The sequence below is a fragment of the Simochromis diagramma genome, unplaced genomic scaffold, assembly GCF_900408965.1.
Source record: "Simochromis diagramma unplaced genomic scaffold, fSimDia1.1 OVJJ01000131.1, whole genome shotgun sequence".
Taxonomy (NCBI): Eukaryota; Metazoa; Chordata; class Actinopteri; order Cichliformes; family Cichlidae; genus Simochromis; species Simochromis diagramma.
The window spans coordinates 4486888-4504414 of record NW_024387200.1 but is presented as its reverse complement, the minus strand read 5'-3'; the positions used below and the strand labels follow the sequence as shown (position 1 = coordinate 4504414).

General features: G+C 39.5%; 1 protein-coding gene across 1 annotated transcript in view; it reads left to right on the top strand.

The window, feature by feature from the left end:
• si:dkey-215k6.1 (transmembrane protein 132C) overlaps positions 1–17527 on the top strand; it is a 274521-nt gene that overhangs the window by 179132 nt on the left and 77862 nt on the right. Inside the window, exon 5 of the mRNA XM_040051030.1 lies at positions 6165–6360. Coding sequence (XP_039906964.1) covers positions 6165–6360 — 196 coding nt within the window. The remainder of the gene's footprint in view (positions 1–6164; positions 6361–17527) is intronic.

Genomic DNA, 17527 nt, shown 5'->3' with positions numbered 1-17527 from the left:
GCTCCCTCAACAGTGAGTTGCATAAGTGGAAGATGATGCATAGAAGGATTGTGGAAAACACCGACATCAATTTAGAGGAAAAGCATATAGCACTGTGCAAAAGTCTTTAGCTACTCCTCACTTCTTTATATGTGGTAGGAAAATGTGAAATAGGTGCAGCAAGCTATTACAACTTCTGCAAAAATAAATAGGCTTCTGATGAGGCTTCAGTGAACAGTAGACAGATCAACTGAAGGGCCAGATGCATATCTTAAATCCTGTGTCAGGTATAGCCTTCGACTGAAAATCAGTGAAAAAACAGCTAGTTTCCAGAAAAAGCCTTTGAAAGACCTTCAGAACACCTGAAGAACTAATACTCAAGACCATTTTAAACAATTACAAGAATTTCAGGCTTCTTGGAAGGAAAATACATGTAATGGGTTATAGTAGTACAGGATCTAAGGCTAAAACAGTTTGAAAGTTTGAAAGTCAATATTTCAAATGAACACCAGGCTTCTTGGAGGACATCCGGAGCTCTTCTTTGGATGATCACTGCATTTTGTGCCGAGATGATCTGACACCGCTTCAGTAATTGGGCAGGAATAGCTCAGTAGGTAGAGTGGTGGCCCCATGATCGGTAGGTCGGGGGTTCAAAGAGCAAATCAGGATGAAAGTCTCAGCCACGCTCTCCAGTGCCAAAGTCCCTCCATCCAACCTCACAATACAGGAAAAGAAGGCCGTCGCTTCCCTGAGCAAAGACCACAACATCACTGTTTTACCAGCTGATAAGGGAAGATGCACCGTGGTCCTAAACACTACAGATTACCATACGAAGATCACTACTCTCCTCAATGACAACAATACCTACGAAGCCTTAAAGCGAGACCCCACAAGCAGCTACAAAAAGAAAGTTATAGCTTACCTTCAAGACTTTGAAAAGGACAAAATTATTGACCGCCTTACATATCACCGCCTTTACCCAGGGGATGCCATACCCTGCATCTACGGACTTCCTAAAATCCACAAGGAAGCTGTCCCACTCAGACCCATAGTAAGTAGCATAAACTCAGCCACTTATAACATGCTAAACACCTTGCTACCATCCTTGCTCCTCTCGTGGGGAACACCCCACACCACATGGGGTGGCTGTAGCTCAGGTGGTAGAGCAGGTCAGCCACTAATCAGAAGGTCGGTGGTTCGATCCCAGGCTGCCTCCTGACTGCATTCCAAATATCCTTGGGCAAGATACTAACCCCATGTTTGCCTACTGGTGGTGGTCAGAGGGCCCGGTGGCGCCAGTGTCCGGCAGCCTTGCCTCTGTCAGTGCGCCCCAGGGCAGCTGTGGCTACAATGTAGCTTGCCATCGCCTGTGTGTGTGAATGGGTGGATGACTGAATGTAGTGTGAAGCGCTTTGGGGTCCTTAGGGACTAGAAAAGCGCTATACAAATGCAGGCCATTTACCATTTACATCAAGAACTCCACCGACTTCACCGACAAGGTCCAGAAACTTACCCTGGATCCAGATGAAACCATGGTGTCCTTTGATGTAGTCTCTCTCTTCACTTGCATACCCACCACGGAGGCCGTGGAGACTGTCAGAAAACGACTACAAGAAGACAGCTCCTTGGAGGACAGGACCAACTTCACACCCGATCAGATTTGCACACTGTTAGACCTCTGCCTCACCACTACATATGTCAAATACAACGAAGGCTTTTACAGACAAAAACATGGCTGTGCCGTGTCACCTATTGTAGCCAACCTTTACATGGAGGAAGTGGAAAGGAAGGCTCTTGGCTCTTTCAAAGGAAGAGTACCCAGCCACTGGTACAGATATGTGGACGACACCTGGGTCAAAATCAAGACACAAGAAGTGGAATCCTTCACTGCGCACATTAACGCTGTGGATAAAAACATCAAGTTCACCAGGGAAGACACAAAGGACAACTGTTTGCCTTTCCTGGACTGCGCTGTGCACATTGAAGAGAACGGCAACCTCAACATCGAAGTTTACCGGAAGCCCACACACACAGACCAGTATCTCCTCTTTGACTCCCATCACCCTCTGGAACACAAACTTGGAGTAATTAGGACCCTACACCACCGGGCAGAACATGTTCCCTCTAAGCCTGAAGGAAAAAAGAAGGAACACACACATGTAAAGGAAGCACTCAAAATGTGCGGCTATCCTGAATGGGCGTTCTTAAAGTCAGCAAAGAGGCACAGAAAAGAAGACCAGACACCAACGAGGGAGGATAAGAAGGACAGACGCAACAACATTGTCATCCCCTATGTAGCCGGTGTATCAGAAAAACTCAGGAGAGTTTTCTCCAAGCATGACATCCTGGTGCATTTTAGACCCAGCAACACGCTCAGACAAAAACTGGTTCACCCGAAAGACAAAACGCCAAAACACAGACTTAACAATGTGGTGTATGCTGTACAGTGCAGCGAGGAATGCCCAGACCTCTACATTGGAGAGACCAAACAGCCACTTCACAAGCGCATGGCACAACACAGAAGAGCCACCTCCACAGGACAAGACTCAGCAGTCCATCTGCTTCTTAAGGATAAAGGACACTCTTTCGAGGATGCCAATGTTCACATTTTGGACAGAGAGGACAGATGGTTTGAAAGAGGAGTGAAAGAAGCCATCTATGTCCACTGTGAGCGACCATCTTTGAACAGAGGCGGGGGTTTACGACACCATCTCTCTGCCATCTATAATCCAGTTTTGAGATCCCTTCCCAGACGCCTTAACGCCCACTCACATCCTGGGCCATCTGATCTCAGGAATTCGCATGATAAGGTGGGGCCAGGTTTCACAATGAACTCACCCGAAACTCTGGCTGATTGGGACCCACACCCAGTTTCACACCTTGGCTCAGGCGATTAGAGGATCATCAGGGGGTCCTTTTGTCCCTCTGTGGGGGGTTACTCCCACTACGTTTATATCTGGGACTCTCCACCATTTGACCTTAGAACTGAAGAAGCTTCTCGGATGAGAGGTGAAACGTCTTCAAGTAACTTAAAGAAGTCCAGACGCTTTTCTTTGCAAGCTCCTTTGACTACCATCCCTACACACTGCGCCCAATGGCTGCCCACTGCTTCACTGAGTGAATGGGTTAAATGCAGAGAGAGATTTCCCCACAGGGACCAATAAAGTACTCTTTCTTTCTTAATGTTGAGGTCTAGGCTCTGAGAATTATAATCCATGATGGATAGTGTTCCACTATGTGGGGTTTTTTTTCTATCCAGGTATGCTTTCAATGCATTGGTAATATATTTAGGATCATCGTCATGCTGAAAAATGAAACCATTACCAATCAGACGTTTTCCAGATGAAATCCCATGGTGGATTAAAATCTGACAGTACTTTTCTGTTTTCATAATTCCATCAGTTTTTACAAAATCCCCAACGCCACCGGTTGAGATGCAACCTCAAACCATGACAGAACTTTGAGCGTGTTTTACAGATATCTGTAGAAACTCACCATTGTGCAGTTCTTCTGATCTCCTACATAAATACTAATATATACAAAAAAGGTGAGTAAAAGTAAATCAGAAATTCCAATTTTCATTCAACATTCCATAAGGCCTGTTGCCACTGATTTTCTGTTCAGCTCTTCTGTAACTGGGCATACCTCAGCTTTTTCTCCATGTTTCTCCTAATGGTTTAATTGAGAATTTTACTGATGAGGCTTCAGCAAGCAGTAGACAGATTAAGTGAAGGCATCTCTCAAATCCTTGTCAGGCATAGCATTGGACTGAAAATCTGTGAAAAAGCAGCCAGTCTCCAGTGAAAAACCTTCAGAATGCCTAAAAAACTACTGCTCAAGACCATCAAGTCAGGCTTCTTGGAAGCAGATTTCATGTAATGGCTTACACACGGTTTGCATGCAGGATAAGTTAAAAGCAGGATGAGTAATAAATAAAATTGTCCTGTTTCTAGACTATATGGTTCACTATATAGCAACTTTACTGTACAGAGTTAGTACTAAGAAAGAAACCATTTTAGCTGTACTATGATGTTGTGTTAGGCTTGTTAAGAGACAAAGTAAGGCGGACAGATTTGCAGAGATAGATGAAACAAAAGCAGGTCAAGGGGAGCTGACACCCATCAGCTTTCTCTCCTTAATCTATCAGTGTAACACATCTCTTGCCCCATCTCCCTAGACACAATGACATGCCAGATATCACAGGCCCTCAGCAATTGGCTTTGTCATGGCCTTTAACCCATGCGGATCTATGTGTGTGTGTGTGTGTGTGTGTTGTAGATGGTGCTTTAAAACATAAGCTCAAAAATTAATTTACAGCTGCTCTTTCTTTGTAATGTTCCACTAGCCACTGAACACATGTAAATCTGTGCTTGTGTTTGTGTGTTTGCTGAGGTTGGGTGTTAATAAAGACGAGAAACAGAGAATCCTTAAAATAGAATTAGACATATAGCCACACAAAGAGTTTCAGTTGCTAAAATGTAGATGAAATATCAGTTATTATCCTGTGAAATCGTTGGCTCTGGTGTATTGCAAATGTTATCTCCAAAATGCAACCCAGGAAACCTTTTCTGTTCTACTTGCTATGAACCGTAAAGTGGGTATCTGTGACTTCTATCTCGATGCAGAAATTTACACACATATTACAGGTAGCTTTTCTATTTAATACAGGATATGTTTCTTTTGCTCTGTGTGTGGCATCGTAAAGTGGCAAAAACACAGCATTTTATGACACTTTTGTTGTAGTTTTTTTTTTGTCGTTCATTTATCTCAACTCTGACCACAGTGTTCACTACTGACTTTCAGACACCACACTCTATGTCAAAGCTGGCTGAAGTCTAGAAGAAGAAGATGCAAAGAATTTGTGTGGTGACAAATGATAGAATGGTGTGTAATTCACAGTAGCAGCAGGTAGAATCAGGATGTCTGACAGGCAAGGAAGCAAAGCAGGTAATGACAGTCTGAAAAGTTATAAGGGCATGATGTGCTGCAGGAATCCAAGTTGTCAAAATGACAGACACATTTCTGTGGATACAAATGAGGACATGAATCAGGATGTTTGTGAAGAGAAGATTTCTTAAGTTGCAGCAGTTTCCCAGGTAGAAAGTTTTAAGTGAATCAGTTACTGATGCGCGCAATACCAAAAGTTTATTAATGGTTAGGTTAATCGGGTAAACTTTTTACATCAGTTTGTTCTCATCTCAAAGAGCAATTTAATACCGCATTTTCAGATACCTAATGCTACACACTATTATGCAGTTGGGGCCCTGTGGCATTGGTATTGACATGCCATCTATGGCAATGTCAGCCACCAGGAGCCAAGGTATCTCTATTAGAGAGCCACAGATCTGTATTAGGAGGTTGAAGAAGTGTTAGTGACATATACTGGGAGTTCGTTTTCTTTCTTTCTTTTTTTTGCAAAGTTGTTCAATTTTTCACCTTTTTTCAATCGAAATTGTTCTTTCTTTTCTTACTTTTTAGGTTTAAGTACTGCAAACTACTTGTTGAGGTTTAGCACAACAACATGTTTTAGGATAAAACACACACGCCTCCACAGCAATAACTGTGATGATTGACAAATAATGATTTAGGGGTTACAGACCCCTCCCTTAGCTCTGGGGCACATAAACCAAAGGACACCTTGTGCATAAATGAGCCACACCAGCAGCTGTGATAAACAGTGCTAAGCGATGATGTGGGAATTAGAAAAGGCTTGTCCGGCAAGGCAGTTATCCAAAGGGTGTACATTAAATATGCAGTTTTACTTTAAACAGTAGGATCTCGAGCAAGTTTGTAAGACTTAATACCTGCTTAGCTAAGATGTGTACCCCATAATGAGGTTCTGTTCTGATATGATATGGAGTTTCTGATAATGACATTGCTTTGTATTAAACACTGTTTTTCTTTGTTCCTTAAAACATTTGGTCATTATCATTTTCATAAGTAGTGGTAGTAGTGTTTGGTCAGTGTCAGGAATTGTGACTGGCTCAAGGGTACCCATTCTGAATATTTTAAAGAACAAATAAATTATTCTACCATATAAAAATAATAACTGTAATCTACGTATTATTGCTCTCCACTGCCTTTGTGTTAGTATGTTAGTGATGTCTAAATCCATAGAGCATCCTACAAAGACAGCAAATATTTCTAATATCTCTAACATCTCTAACCACTGTTTGTCTTTGCAGTTTAGAAAGTCCTTCCTATGAGGTGATGCAGCTCGACTTTGAGGTGGATAACGTGATTAACCTGGTGCCAACCCAGACTCTACACTGGAGCGTTGAATACCCAGCTGGCACACAGACAACTTCCAGGCAAACAGAGAAAGTTTCACACCTCTATATCAGCAGCGCCGACATACAGGGCATCGTACCACTGGCTGAGGTAAGGGATGATTTGATAGATGAGTACAGATATAGATATCTATGAGCATATATATTGACATTCCCAGCAGCACACACTTGTTATATTTGCTGGAATAGACTTAATTTTTCCCTCCATTTCCCTCCTCCTTCTAACCTTCTTGCTGACACCCCCAGCCACCTCCTTCCTCTAGGGTGATCAAAGCTGGAAAGGTCAACTTGTTTACCCCCTCCTGTTGCTACAAGCCTCCCGGTCTCTCTCTCTCACTCTCTCTCTCTCCCACCTTCTTAGACAGACACACAGCAGTTCTTTTTTCCTCACAGGTTTCAAAATAATAAGCAGCCTCACAAGCAGTCATGCAGATTGACAGACTGACATAGAGTCACTCACACAGACCTTGTAATAACAGTCATTGCCTAAAATTCACAGATGCCCTTACTTTCACTTCTCTATTGTATCCTGTAGGTGTCCTTCCTTGTAATAATCAAATACAAAGGCTGCCCTTTATACATATGTAAATTGAGTTCAGTTCAGTTTTGTTTATATAATGCCAAATCACAACAACATTCACCTCAAGGCACTTTCTATTCTAAGGTGAAGACTCTTCAATAATACAGAGGAAACTCTAAAAAATCTAAAAGAAAAAATCTAACACTCCTCTATGAGCAAGCACATGGCGACAGTGGGAAGGAAAAACAACCCTTTAACAGAAAAAAATATCTGGCATCTGCCTGATGCCTTTATTGGTGTTTATTGGACTGGTGGTCCTCTGCCATGACCATTTGGAGTTGAGGGGAAACCTTCCATGTCACTTGACTTTAAAAAGCACTGACATTAGCAACAAGTCTTCAGAACAAAACCAAAGGATTAAAAATAGGCATTTATTTATTTATTATACACTTGGAAAATGAGAGGAAATAATCTAATGCTATATTGGCACTGTAAATTAGCTGTAGTGGGCAGCAGGCCATACTAGGCAGCAAATGTGAAAGATCATAGCAAATGTTACACAAATACTTTAATTAAACCCTTAATTAAACCTTTTATGGGGTCCAGTCAAAAACGGCCAAGCACTATTCCATCCATCCATCTTCTTTTGCTTATTTGCATATCTTTTGATATGCAAGCCTATCCCAGCTTGCATAGGGTGCGATGCAGGGTATAGCCTGGAGAGGTCGCCAGTTAATCTCAGGGCCAGCACTAATTGATGCATCCATCCATTTTATTTTGCTTATCTAAATCAGGGTCGCGGGCCATGAAGCCTGTCCCAGCTGCTATGCAAGAGCCAGTGTGGTTCCAGCACTAATTCAAATTCTGTTAAATAATATGATATGTTTAATTTACATTTAATTATAATTTTTTAACTTTTTTCTTTTATTTTGTTGCTTGCATTATTTATTTGAGTCTTCGTTGAGTTCTTTGAGATTTATAAGTACAAGGAAATGAACAAAAATAGTTACAGTGTATAAAACGTGCATATCTATTTGGAGAAGTAAAACAAATTTCACCGTAAATGAGTAAAATGATCTTTTACTCTTTAGTACTGTAGATTTGGTGCATACAGAGAGAGACAGAGAGAGAAAGAAAAAGACTCATAAAGTTAAATTTAAAACTGTCTGCCTGCAACATTTCTATTAAGACAAAATATCCCTATTACAACATACACTGGAAAGCCCAAACAGCTCTGGCTAAAGCAACCAAGAACCCTTAGGCTAAAAAGCGAGGCGGGGAATGCTTTTCAAAATGCTCCTAGTTCCATTACCACTGAGGTAGAGCTAATCTGCCCTGATAGCCCTCCTTCAAACAGCAAAGCCCTAGTGACAAAACCCAATTTTGTTCAGGTCTCTGCACCCCCTGTCTTTTTCACACACTGCAAAAAGCAAGCTTGAAACCATCATTTCGAATAGCAGGGCTGTTGGGATTTTGCTTTGCTCAGTGTGAATGGAACGTCAGGATGAGCTACAGCTTCTGACACGCTACACTTTATAACATAACCGAAGATTTTTTATCACTGTTATTATTAGAGTGATGGGTATTACTTATATTAAATTTACATTAAACATAAATTACATTACTACATGTTTTATTACAAAAAGAGAGATGAAGTACACCCGTCAATATTTCTATTGCATAATACGAGGCTTCCTTTTTGGGTTGGGTTTTTTTGCCCCCAATTGTATCATAATAAATATATATAATTCAGAATTCATTCATGTATATAATTCATATATAATTCATCTTTTGTGAACATAAATTAGGTGTTGTAGGAATGAAAAGCAAAATTATTGTATGCCTTTATAAGGTGTTATAAGTGCAAAACTGCAAAAGTTGGTCATTTTAGTTGATTGCTGGGTTGTTGCTACGCAACATAATGATGGCATAATGACTGACATGGGTGTACAAATGTTTAGTTCAGTTCATTTTAAAAAACATGATTTGTATTTATAGCCATATTTTTTATGGTGATCCTATCATTATTATTATTGTGAATATAAAAACTATACTGTATACTGCAGCAAAAAATGTAACTTTTTTTTTTAACTCTGATAAATAAATGCTTTAAATGACTAAATTATTAGAGAATTCTACATTAAAAAAAATCCTTGGGAGGTTATAAAACGGAAACACACAATTGTCTGGTGTTTAGTTAGGGTCATTTAATCTCAAATTAGCCAAATTAGCTCCGAACATTGAGCACCTGAAAACAACCCATTCTTTTACAAATGTTTGTACTACCAGTCTGCATGCCAAGGTTTTTGGTGCGTTTATACATCTGTGGTCGTGGACGTGATTGGAACGTCTGAATTTCTATGAGTTAGACGGGTGAGTGAGTACTTTTGGCAAGATGGTGTGTATTAAAATGGTTGTTAAATTCCAGCATCATACATTTAGCTCTTTGAGATATTCATGTTCAAAAACAGCCTCAGATTTCAATGTGCAAAAAAGTGGACTGACCATTTTTGAAAAATATATATCTTTGTTTTGATACATGAAACTAAAATTTGATAACTTTGAAACATAAAAATGTTATGCAAATTGGAGATGGTCAAGTATACGGCCTGTTTTGATTTCAGACACAACAAAATGTTGTTGTGATTAGAAGTTATCAACATGACTAAGAATGATTATATGTAACTGAAGCAGTTTTCTAATTGCCTCCAGCATTACATGGATAAAAAAATACATCTGTTGTCTCTGTCACTCCTAACTCCTAGTTACACACACAAAGAAATGTATTTGTATCCACACATGGGCACAGACATTTTTTCTTTCCCTCCCTCTAGCTCTCTTTCGCCCCTCTCCTTAGGTAAAAGCATCAAAATGGCTGCTATTACGAGCCATTTGGGCTTCCAAATTTGTTTACCAGAACTCCTGACCAGGTCTTGATTGCTGGTTGGTTATTTAAGGTGACTTTCACTGAGAGAGGTCTTACCAGAGCCAAGATGAAAGCTCCAACTTTTCTGGGTTTTCTTGGAGAGAAGGAATGATAAAAGAATAAAATTATGAGCTGCTAGTGAATCTTCAAAAAGAGCTGGATGAAAATGCTTTCACACTATCATCTATCCTTTTTTCTATACAATTCCACATCTGGAAAACATGAAATCCTTCTCACAGCTGTTTAAACAGCCTAAAAGCTAAATATGACGTAACCTTTCATCACAAGCACTCTAGACTGACCTTAAAGCATAATTTCCTAGCCATCTGTTTGGTTGATTTAACTCCACTATCCATCTTCCACCAGCCTCCAAATCAAAAGTCAGCTTATCAACAGGTCTGATGTGATAGTGCAGTGTATTCTATTTTACAAGGCAGCAATGAAAAACAGAGCCCTGGCTGTCATTACCAAAGCCCTCTCCGACATTTTCCTCCTAATTCCATATATCCATTACGGTTCTGGTCTGTTGCCTGAGCTGGAAAGAAAGAGGTCCTCTTCAGGAAACGATGGATTATTAGGAGTAATTTATCTCCTGTAGGGGTGGAAAAATTGGTTTCATCTTTTACAGAGGAGAGGTGACTGGGGCAGAAACAGTTGTTAGGGAAAGAAGAGTGACAAAAGAGAGCTATATAGAAATAGAGACAGAATGGCAGAAATTAGCACCAAAAATTGGGATTCAATTTAAGACAGTTAGCATTTGTCTAGCAAAAGATTGGCATTGATTTCTGCCAACGGTTAGATCAAGAACAAAACACAGATTAATATTAACTAAGCAATTTACAATACCTTGTAATCCAATGCCAAAAAACGGGAACAAATCCAATTCCTGTCACTGACTTCTCAAACAAACCGTCCATCATAAAATTCACAGAGCATTTGCTGAATAGGAGCAAAGAGGACTTTGAATTTATTGCCTAAGGAGAACAGCAGGGTGGAGGAAAAGAACTGCAAAGAACCCTGAAAACTCTGAATAGTGAATATGCGTATTTCCTATTTTGAAAAGTGGGTTGTCATACTTGAATGGTCCCACAGTGACGGCCAATGGTGGCCTTTATTTGTCCCAGACAGTCCTCTCAAATCTGACGGTGAAAATTTTTCTGAAGAATATGGGCAATAAACCCGTTAAAGCTTAGATTAGGATGTAGTAACACACACTGCGTTCACATTTTAAGACAGTCAATTCACCGCCTATTGCCTCATGTAAGTAACTTTGGCAATTGTGCTGTTTGCATTAAATCCATATGTTTTGTCCCACTATATGAATTTCAGATGATATTCACTTTAGGTGGTAATATCAAAAAGTGTGATAAGAACCATACACGATGTCTGTATGTCATGACATGGGTTGTAAGAAAGGAGTTGTATCTGCTGTTTTATCTACAGTGTATTGGATGCATAACCTAATTGCTATAAATTAAAAGATGGCACTGAAGACTTCAGTTATAAAATGTCCAAATGAAATAAGCCTTAAATACCTTTTTGAAGCTTTTTGAAGTGTAAGTCAACATAAGTCTTAGTTTCTGCACTTGTTTACTTGAGGATCTCAGAGAAAACATATCTGAAATAGCTGCAAAGTTTGACTGCATATTGTTATTATTCCAACCAAAATGTCCTGGTAAAGGTGACGAAAGGATATAAAATCACAGAAGAGATTTGAAACGGAGAAGAATTGTTCAAATTCTAACATACAATGTATAAGGTGTAGCATGTTTATTATAGTCCATATAATGTCTATATATTATACAGACATTCAGTACTTTTGTCCATAGTGTATACGGATAAAACATTGTGATCATACACCATATGGGAAAAAGTACTGAACTATATACACATTATAGCATGAGGTGCCATAGCATGGAAACCCACGCCATGATGCTCCCGCTGGACAGTTGTTATGCTGATGTTAATACCAGAGGAGGTTTGGGGCTCTGCAGTTATCGAGTTACCAGAGCATTGTGAACTTTTACGCATTATGGACTTCACAGCATTCAACGACTCCAATCTGTAACTGGTGACACCTCAATTAGATTAAGAAGTGTGAGCAAAACATTTTGCCCATATTGTGTACAAACAGTGCAAATTAAAAACAGGGTGTAGCTGAGAGTGATGGGATGCCATTTATCTTGCAAGTGACTGGTCAAAAAGTACAGGCATATAACCGCTGAGCTGATGGTGCCACTAGTAAACACCTTAGAGGATACTCATAGTGATTCTAATTCATTTTAAGAAGTGCACCAATACCAAAACCAAATATGATGATATCCAATAGTTTTCAGTATTTCTCTCAAAACCACGTCACTGAAACAAAAATGTCATTAACAGGATAAACTTTCTCGTAACATGAATGTCTTTGCCATAGTGTTTGAAATGGCCAAGTTTCATTAGCAATGACTGCATTGCATTGTATGTTTTTTGGATGAACTACTGTAAAAATATAGAAGTAAAGAGAAAAATAGGGACAAAGAACCCTATTGCGTTACTTAGGAGAAAACAAAATGAAAAGGAATGTCAGAGTGGGCCTACTATACCTTCCTATAGAGTTATTTTATAAGCTAAAAATAATTGAACCATAATAACGTTGTTTTATGCTCTCCGCAGGTGTCATTACACACTTCAGCAGAGTGGTTTCAGAGGGAAAGAAATCTGCACATGCATTCGCAATAATGCTTTTGTATCTGATGCTTTGTGCATACATTTATTTCTTTATTATGTGAAGAAAAGGGTAGTGAATAAATGTTTTTTGTTCCCATTGTCTTCTTTTGGGATTAAGTAGTTTATTTTTCATCCACCCCTCTTTTCCCCTCTTTTTTCTCCTCCATCTCACCTCATTTTTCATTATTCCCACCCTTCCTTCTGTTTCTGTGTCCCCCTATCTGGTCTTCATTGCTATCCTCTTTCTATTTCTCCACTGAGTTTCACCTCTCTCTGAGGCTTTGCTATGTAATTAATTCTTAATTAGAACACTTGTTTATCTTTGTTGCTTAAAGATGCGCTCATGTGTGTATGTGTGCATGTGCAGACCTCTTAGCAGAGCAGTTATGCTAAGTGGCTTCTTAATTTGCCTCCTCTTATTGGTTCCCTGTAAGAGGAAGTTAGTAAGTGGGAAGAAGACACTGAAAAGTCAATAATCTTTTGATGAAATCTCGCACACACCACCACCACATTGTTTTCAAACTCAGTTTTACTATTTTCATGGTGTATGTGTTTATTAACAGCTGCATTTTCATGCCTATTTCCCAATTCCAGTCCTCTATACATTATATATAGCTTTTTGTCTGTTTATACTAACAGCAACACACAGTAAAATCAGTCGAAAAGAGTAAGACAAATAAAGATTTGATCCCTTCTATAGTTCTACTGAACAGTCCCTGATTTTATATTAGTTTTGTTTTAATGGAGAGATACAGAAAATCGACCGAAAATCCAGGAGAAACATATTACATGCACTTTACATAAAGTGTATACGTTGATTTGCATGTCACTGTGTGAAACAAGTATTTGATCCCCTAAAATATGACTTAATACTTGGTGAAGAAAACGTTGTTAATAAACACAGCATTGAGGTATTTTCCTCATAGTTTTGCACACATCTCGGGAGGGATTTTGGTCCATTTCTCTTTACAGAAACTCTTGAAATTCAGGTTTCACAGCTGCTACTTAGTAACTCGAAGTTTCGGCTCCCTCTACAGATTGTCTATAGGATTGAGGTCTGGAAATTGACATGGCCATTCCATTACCTTAATGTGCTTCTTCTTTAGCCATTCCTTTGTTGTCTTGGTGGTATGTTTTGGACCATTGCATGGTGGACGACCCATCTTCAGTGTATTAGCTTAGGGAATGAGATTCTTATCCAAGGTTTTATAGTATATCACGGTGAAGTTGTACTGTACCCTTAGCAAAAAAAAAAAAAAAAAAAGGATAATGTGTCCAGCTCCACTTGACTGTGCGGATGGTGTTCTTTGGGTCATACTTACATACTTAGGATTTCTTTTCCTCTAAACACGATGGGTTGAGTTAATGCCAAAGAGCTCAATTTTGGTTTCATCTTACCACAGCACTTTCTCCCAAGCCTTCTCTGAATTATTTAGGTCCTCACTAGCAAACATAAGACAGGCCTGTACATGTGCTTTCTTGAACAGGGGGACTTTTGTCATTGCTGCATTATGACAGAGCGTGTTACCAATTGTGTGCTTGGTGACTGTGGTCTAACCTGCCTTCAGATCATTTACAAGCTCCTCTAGTAGTTTCGGGTTGACCCACCACCTTTGTCATGTTCATCTTCACACATCACGAGACAAGATTATGCATGGAGCTCCTGGCCATAGGCAACTGGTGGTCATTTTATAATTCTTCGATTTCCAAATAACCACATCAAAAGTTGTCACCTTCTCACCAAGCTTCTTGCTGACAGTGTTGTAACCTATTCCAGCATTGTACAGGTGTACAATCTAATCTCTAAAGTCTTTTGACATCTCTTTGGTTCGTGGAGTTGAGATACATTTTTTTAAGAAAACTCTACTAATGGATAATTTAAATAAAATAAAGCTAATTTAAGAGATAAGGACAGATAGATTCCCTCATTTTCATAAAATAATTTAATAGGATTTGAAAATAGATATTTTAACTAATTAACCCAAATATTCATGTTCTTAATCTCTTGTGCTGCTGTCTCTCAAGGTTGCAGAAAATCTAGCAAATCTTCATCGCCAAACCCCAACACACCCTCACAAACTTGTCTTCAGTCACAGTATTTGCTTGTTAGCAGCCTTCAAACTCCCAATTAATCAACACATATGACACATTTTATGTGCGTGTGTGAATGTGTATGTATTTGGGTCACTGAGAACTTGCGTGTCCTGGGCTGCAGGTTCATTTCCATACCAAGCGGCTGTGGTTCAGTCCAATCAGTCAACAAGAAAAGCAGGAAGAGGGAGGTTGGGGGGGACGGTATGGACATATGTGTGTGGGTGGTTTTGGTGTGTTTAAAGAGAGAAAAATAAGCAAGTTAGGAAATGACAAAAACTATAAGGCTTGAGGAGGGCCCACCATTACTTTCTTACAAAATGTAAAAAGAAAAAGAAAGTAGATGCATGCAATGTCAATGAAACAAGCTTCGTGCAGACACTTTTGCTCCAGGCAGTATGTATTAAGAAGAAGAAGCATTTGCTCTTCTTTAAATTTTTTAGTTTGCAAGACATTCACTTGATATAATGCAGCTACAAGAGAAACCCTTTCCACGCATTGAATGTTTTTGCAGTTATGTTGCAGAAAATTCTTTATGATCCTAAGAATGATCTTTTCACAGACTTACAAAAAAGGTCACTGGTGATAGTCATACTGGCATTTTCGGACGAGGCTTGTGTGCCCATACACAGACTTTAATTCTTTTGATGAATTACGACATCTTCAACCCTAATGAGTATGTAAGCCGTTGTTTGTACATGTAGCATTTCATTTCACATGAATACTCAGTCGTGTCCTTTTTGTTCTGGTTAAGAACATGAAAGGGCTCACTAGTTCAAAGTAAGCTGCTGGGCCAAACAGGAGTCATTCAAGTTCAAAAGAAGAAGCAAGGAAAGCAAAAGAATAATTTCACTATAGTTTCATCAAGTATCCCCGTAACACTTTTGTATTTTTCCTTCCTTATGATGTATGTCACACATAATCTTAAGAGAGAGGAAAAAGTAGCATCATCCAGTGTAATCTGTGGATGGAATGAACACCTGGATGAAATCCACTGAAATGCACAAGGGTTGTGATATAATAATGAGCCTACTCCTGCTAGAGCAGGGAGACAAATTGGAGTAGACAAAAAGCTTTCAGTTTCTAACAAGATGTGATGATTTGACTTCTGCTTTCTGTTTTTTATGAACCAAATCAAAAGCTGAAGAACAACCTCCTTCATGCTCAGTTACGTATAATACCACACGTGAGTTGCTCAGCCCAATCACATTATCCTAATGGGCCACTAAACCAGCTATACCAGAGCAATATGGGATGGGACGCTGTGCTCAAGTATACATGAGGACATCTGATGCCTAGCCAATTATGAAAGTTATAATAAAGTGGGAATGAAACAACTTTGCAGGAGAGAAAACAATAAAAATGAGCTACATAAGAAATATCATTGCAATGGAGTAGTTATGTGGAAATCTCCCCCACCTAAAATTAGCCTAGTTAGGTTTAAGCACAATTGATGGAAATGATGGATGCAGTGGTAGGACTGCACAGACAGAGGAACAGAAGAAGAAAAAGTAGGAGGAGAGCTGTAAAATGGGTGGGGGGAAAAAGGGTGAGAGAGTGGTGGGGTAGAGGGTTAAAGTGACAGACATAAACATGAAAGAGCATATGGGAAAATGGTTGAGGGTTTAAGTAATTGAAAGAAACAAAAAAGAAGTAGACAAAGAGAGAGAAGGAAAGGAGCAAAGAAGGATGTAGCATGAGAGGAAATTACACACACTAATGGCAAAAGCGGGCACCAGAAGGAGTGAAAGTGAGAGTGTTATGGCGGGGAAAAGATGGAGAAAAAGAAGAGGGCCCAGCGGAGGTGCAGAGCACCATGTAAGAGTCCCTTGGAAGTTATGGGTAGTACAAGAGGAAGAGAAGAATGAGTGAGAGGCACAGGGAAAGAAAGATAGAGAGAGAGGAGATGAGAGCAGGGCAGTTCTAATGCAATTAGAGGTCTGGAAATTGAAAGTACAATTCTCTCTGGGATCTTTGCAAGAGTGGTGTGTGTGTGTGTGTGTGTGTGTGTGTGTGTGTGTGTGTGTGTGTGTGTGTGTGTGTGTGTGTGTGTGTGTGTGTGTGTGTGAGAGAGAGAGAGAGAGAGCGAGAGAGGTTGAATGGGCTGTTAGCTTTCATATCTACCAAATGTCTTCATCCCTCCTCCCTCCTGCTCTATCTCTTCATCTCTCCCTCTCTCCCTCTGACTCCTCAAAATCACTCTTTTATTTTACAGTCCCCTCCCTCCATTTAATTTCTTTTCGTTCCTTATCCCCCTCTTCTTTCCTGCTTCCACTCTCTCTGTCTCCATCCCTGGCTCCAACCATCTATTTCTGTACCTCTCTCTTTTCCTCTTCATCTCTCTCTCTGCATTTTCATTTCATTAATTTGTGAAGAGGAAACGAAAATGTCAGCTGCTTTTTACATTTATATTTTGTATCTCAGACATTAAGCTGATGCGCTCCTCCATAACAACCTATCCTAAGAGCCAGAGTTGTAGAGCTTTAAAATTCACAAAAACTTAAACTTAAACAAATTTAAGGAGTATTATGTTTTATGTTATTAAAACACACCGAAATATATATATAATTGTATGATATAATACTATTATTTTTATTGATTAGGCCTTTCTGAAAAAAATAAACTGTACAGTACATAGACACCTATATAGGGCTTTAAAAAGTCTTAATGATAGTCAACTGTGAAAAGGAAGAAACTGGCAATCTTTTGGGTTGATTTAATTATATTATTCTTCACAGTTAAAGGCATAAACACAAACACCAGTGTCTCCATCTAATTACCTGGTCTAATTACCTGTGTGCATAATTACCACTGGCAAATATAAACACTATCCCCAAGAAGACTATTCGCCCCATTACCACTTGAGTCCTCTGAATAGGTGAACTCACTTTGGAGTAAGCGTTTTTGTAAGTGTTTGCCCAGATTCAACCTTTGCTTATCATGCTTGCAGTGGGACAGGAAGAAAGTAGTTTAGGTGTGTGCTAATTGCCCCAGAAACAGAATGATTGA